Source organism: Gossypium arboreum, chromosome 4, assembly GCF_025698485.1.
Source record: "Gossypium arboreum isolate Shixiya-1 chromosome 4, ASM2569848v2, whole genome shotgun sequence".
Lineage (NCBI taxonomy): Eukaryota > Viridiplantae > Streptophyta > Magnoliopsida > Malvales > Malvaceae > Gossypium > Gossypium arboreum.
In genome coordinates, this window is record NC_069073.1 from 73,009,546 (window position 1) to 73,015,011 (window position 5,466).

At 28.5% G+C, this 5,466-nt stretch overlaps 1 protein-coding gene across 1 annotated transcript; it reads right to left on the reverse strand.

The window, feature by feature from the left end:
• Positions 1-243: 243 nt before the first annotated feature.
• On the reverse strand, positions 244-1,517 carry LOC108458450 (probable F-box protein At2g36090). The gene has a single exon (XM_017757854.2). The coding sequence runs from the start codon at positions 1,504-1,506 to the stop codon at positions 403-405; it is 1,104 nt and encodes a 367-aa protein (XP_017613343.1). The 5' UTR covers positions 1,507-1,517; the 3' UTR covers positions 244-402.
• Positions 1,518-5,466: the final 3,949 nt, after the last annotated feature.

Genomic DNA, 5,466 nt, shown 5'->3' on the forward strand with positions numbered 1-5,466 from the left:
AATCTCCCGAATGGACACGACTCTTCCCTCACTAATGCACCATAGTACCGAATGGACATTGGAAGTTGAATGCAGTACTAATTCGCCTAAATTTAATATTAAATTTTAGCTTCAATTTTTTCACAGCTACAAGAACGCATATATATGTGAGTCGCTGTATAAATCAATAATAAATATATAAAAAACTTAAATGAAGCTTCTTCCTTTTTTCTCTAAATGGCACGTTAATAAGTGTAAGTAATATTGATTTTAAAATTTGAAATATATATATTTAATACAAGGTAACTACATTTTTGCTTAAACTAAAATTAATTCTGCTATTTAGCTAATCCTTTGTGTTGCATCAATATAGGTTAATATTTAATGGAGTTAAACTTGTTGATATATACACATTCTCTGTTTTTATCTGAACAAAAGAAATAATAGGGCGGAAGCAGACGCGGAAACTCCAAACGCAACGCAAAGCGTATCTAAAGTCCCTTCCCTTCTCATTTTCCTTTCTTTCCTTTCTCTTTTCCTTTCCAAAAACTCCTCCACTTCCTTCTTCCTTTCCGATTCCCTCTTCTTCCCTCTTCCCCTTTTACCCGCCAATCCTCTCCTCAACATTACCAAACTCTCCCTCCCATTCAGATACATTCCATCCATGTCCTCCAACTGCAAACTCACCTCTCTCACGTGCATCTCCCCCTTCGCCGAACCCCCGCACGTGACCACCACCCCGCACTGCACCAATTCTGTCGCTGCCCCAATTCCTCCTCCGCCCACTACCGATGCGAACTTCACTTGCACCTCCCCGCTCAGCCAGTGCCGGTGTACGTTCACCGGCCTTTGACTCGAGAGATTCATCGCTCGTTTCCCTATGGGGTCGATTATGATCCAGCTCAACTCCATGTCTTCCTCCAGATCCCTGCATGTTTCGTCCTTGTCCGGGTTTGGTATCCGGGTGGAAACAGCTTCTTTGGGATCTAATAAATCTACCCGAAACGGTGAGCATTTGAACCAAGCGCTTACAGTTTCCGTTTCGACGACTTTGCTAAAAATTTGCTCCTTCTTGTAATAGATATCGACGGCCGAGATTATTTCCGTTGGAAGATCAGGAGGATTCTCCGACGAGTTTCCGAAGCTCACGGGTTCGATAGTTAATGGGAAGGCGTCGGAGAAGAAGGAGCGGGGACCGTTGTGGAAGTTAGAGATGACGTGGCGAACACGTGAAGAGGTGGTGGAAGGCCACGTGGAATGACAAATATCGGTCCAGAGGTTTTCCTGCGACGCAAGTGCATGGAGGTGAGTGGAGGCACAGGAGGCGGATGCGAGAGTTGGGCCATCTAGTCGTGTGAATATGTGAGTCTCTATGATGTCTTGATGGACAGTAGAGATGGTCAATGCGTTGTTCTGATCCACGATGGTGATTGCTGGGGAGCAGAGTGCAGATAATGGTGGCGATGCGGAGGAAGTAGTGGCCATGGTTTTTGAGTCTTTCCGTGTTTGCAGCAGAGCATTTTGCATCTTGAAGTTTATATAGGACTAATTTCTGCAAAAGTTATAAAATGCCCTCTATTTTGCAATAAATAACAAATGTGCCATTTAAAATTTTAAAATGATTATATATTAGCAGGTAGTTTGACTAGTACCTGCTCTTTTATCGGTTGTTCTTGATACATGCAATTTGCAAAAAGGTTTTTTTTTTTTTTTAAATAAAACTTAATTTTAGCCATCTTATAATTTCTGTCTTTCTGAGATTTCCAATTTTAACTAATATCATCCATTTTAAAGATATTTGTATAATTTAGTGAAAGTTACCAACACCTAAAATATATTTATATTAAAATTAAGATTAATTTCTCAGGCGGAATCACGTACAAAGATTAATTGCTTAATTCCACCTTTTAAATATTACAAAAATTAATTTTGAATAATAAGCTTTTAGCTAATATTTCAATGTGCATACTTTTATTAAATGAAAAATATTAAGACAAATTATTAATTCATTTTTATTTTGTGGTGTAAATTAATTGGTTTATAAAATTGAAGATTAAAAAGAAGTGTAATTAAATATGCATAACGATTACAAACTGTTTTCCTTTAGTTTGTCAATAACTGCTTTGGCAAAGCTCTAGAAGGCCATCACAAAAGCACCAGAGCCAATTTAAATATCTCATTTTTCTATAGAACCTACTTTGTTCCTCCTACATTTTACAATTTATGTTTCTTATCGTTATTTTTCTAAAAGTTATGATACATCAAAGTCATAAAATTAAATTTTAATAAAAAACTAAAATGAAAAAATAATTAGTCCATTATTGGAGGAATTAAAAAACTTCGGCTAAAATATTGTCATATGTCTTTAAGAGAATATTAATAAAATTAAGGCTTAAAGGTATAAAAATTCTTCAAATTCTTTTAAAAAAGCAATTAAATTTCTTTTTTTCACTCAATTGAGTATTTAAAATTTTAAAATGTACTAAAAAAGGCCCTCAAGCTTTTAAAAAAAAACAATTAAATCCTCTCTTTTTTACACTCAATCAGGTATTTGAATTGTCAAAATGCATCAAAAAAGCCATGAGCGAATCTAGGAGACTGACCGGGTCCAATCTCCCTAAAATGGAAAATTTTCATTTAGACCATTTATAATTTATAAAATTTTAAATTAGTAATGATAATATTGTACTTTAACTTCAAAATAATAAAATTTAATTTAATTTTTAAAATTTATAAAGATATAAACTATTAAAATGATGTATTATATTTTTATATAAAAATATTAATACAAGTGGACGGATCAAACTTGAATTTAATATTTTTATCTAGATTAAAATTAAAAAAAAATTAAACCCATTTTTAAGGTGAACGTAATTTTAAAAAACAAACCTAAAATTTAACTTATATTTGGTACAAATCAAATAAAAGAAAAAGTAAAGAAAATAATTCCCATTCATGATATAATGTTAGAAGTAATGTCACATCATTTCAGGTATTTCTTTTACTGTTATATTCTCAGCAGCATATAATAAATTAAGTTAATTAGAAGTTTGAACACCCGCAACTAACGTAGAAGAATGGCAGTTTTCTTAAATAATAAAAAAATCTAATTATTTTCATTCAGTTAATATAACGCGTGAAAGATATTGTATATAATAAAGTAAAAAGAGGATGATAATTTAACAAAAACATCATTTTCATTTGTCTTTTATTTTGTATCTTTATGTTTGACATTTTCCTAACCATTCCATTATCAAATAATTAATTATCTATCGTACAACATGACGTATTAGGAGGAATAATTAATTATCCTGATTTTTCTTTTAAAAAATAATAATTAATTATTAACACATATGAATTACAGTGGGAGTAGGGTATTTTAGGAGTCAAATAAATATTATAAATAACAAGCATAAACGTTGAAGGAAATTACAAGCCAACTTCACCACATTGGGGAAATTATTTGTTTAGTAATTAATTATGTTATTAAGTTTGAATTCACAACCGACAAATTAAAATCACACCCAGATATTAGATTCAACCTTAAATTTCGAGTGGGATATATTCTTAGAAGAAATCAGTTGTGTAAATTTAATGGTTTAAAGAGGTTAAATTAAGCAATGGAGATACATAGAGTGAACTAAATCAGTTCAAATTCTACTAAATTATTGATTTAATATTTTTACTTTAAATTCATCCATTTGTGTTTTAAAATTTTAAAATTTTAATTCTCACTCAAATGGTAACAATTAAATTTATTTGATTAAATTATGTTATTAGTTTTATATTATGCCTAAATTTATAGATTTAGTCCCGTTCACCACTTAGATTATTCTTAGTCACTATTTTTTTAAATTTTTAAATTTTAGTCTTAACATAAACTATAATCATTAAATCTATTAACTAATTTTTTAGTAATATGTAAAAATAGTAAACAAACATAACATTACATATATAATAATATGTTTGACATATTAAAATTAAAAAAATAAAATTAAACTTAATAAATTTAAAATTATTATTTAGTCGAGACTAAAATTTTTAATTTTAAAAATATAAAACTGAAATTATTAAATTAAAATATAAATACTAATTTTACAACTTACGCAAGGTATAAAGTTTAATGGTAGAATTTCAACATTAAATCAAGTGGCTTTTGGTTAGGTGTTTTGAATGGGATTCCAATTTGTCTGCTTTTCTGACGTCAAACAATTAGCCTTTCATATAAAAAAATTTCAGATTGATGTTGACATTCCTTTTATTTATTTTATAATTTAATGGAATTCAGATTTTGTTTTGAGTTGGGAGTGAGTTTTTGTAAGATAATTTTTTATTTTGTGGATTTAATATAATGGGTAAATTGCAAAAAAAAAATAGTTAACCGATTATATCTTTCATTTTATTTTGATAGTTTAATTATTAATTTTTAAATTTAATTATTTTAATTATTTTATGTTAGTTGCTATTAAATGAGTGATGAGAAGCAGACATAATTTTTTTTATTAGTCAAATAATAAAATTAATCTTTTAATGTTTACTCATCCTATTAATTTAATTCTAAATATAAAAAATAAAATTAGTCATCAATGTTTACAAAAATTATCATTTTAGTTCAAAATATAAAAATATCAATAAATTTAGCTATAAACATTTATAAAATTCATCAATTTATTTCTAATTCTAAAAATCAAAAAAATTTAGCCCTTTTAAGTCAGCTTTATTTTTTTAGCATCATTTAAAACCTTTGAAGCTAACCAATAAAAACTTAATGAAGCATTTTTCTAATTTTTTTTTTCCTAATTCGAAGATAAACAAGTCCCAGCTAGCCGGTGAATGAATTTAGGGTAGTACAACACCATCGATGGCAAATCTACTGCAATAACACCACCTTGACCTCAAAGATGTCAATTAACAGAAAATACTTCAAAATTACAAAAGAGAGAAAGAGAGTTTCAAAAAATAATCACAAAATCAATTAAATTAATATGGTGAAATTACCTTAACACAGAGAAGAAAATATATGAATGAATCTGTTCCTCGGTGACACACTTCCTGTTCTGATTTTGATTTTAGCTCACCTAAAAAATCAAAGGGTGAGCTAAAGGGCTCAATATGGATTTTTTTAAAATTCTATTTTTTTTTGAAATTTTAGAGTTAGAATTAAATTGATAAATTTTGTAAATGTTTAAGGTTAAATTTATTGATTTTTTAGAATTTGAACTAAAATGACAAATTTTATAAACATTAGAGGTACTAAACCAATAAAAAACTCACATCAATTTCCTATCACTCATCTAACAACAACTAATAAGTAAGTGATTAAAATATTTAATTTCGAAAAAATTAATAATTAAATTATAAAAATTAATGGTTTAGTGACTAAAATAAAACTAAAATCATAATTTAGTGACTATAAGTGAAATTGCAAATATATAATTTGATTTTGGTACGAGTTTATACGTGTGGAAGGATAGTAATATTTTAATA

Bases quoted from the DNA above. Each gene is read 5' to 3' on its own strand.
- LOC108458450 (XM_017757854.2), bottom strand. From the start codon at position 1,506: ATGCAAAATGCTCTGCTGCAAACACGGAAAGACTCAAAAACCATGGCC.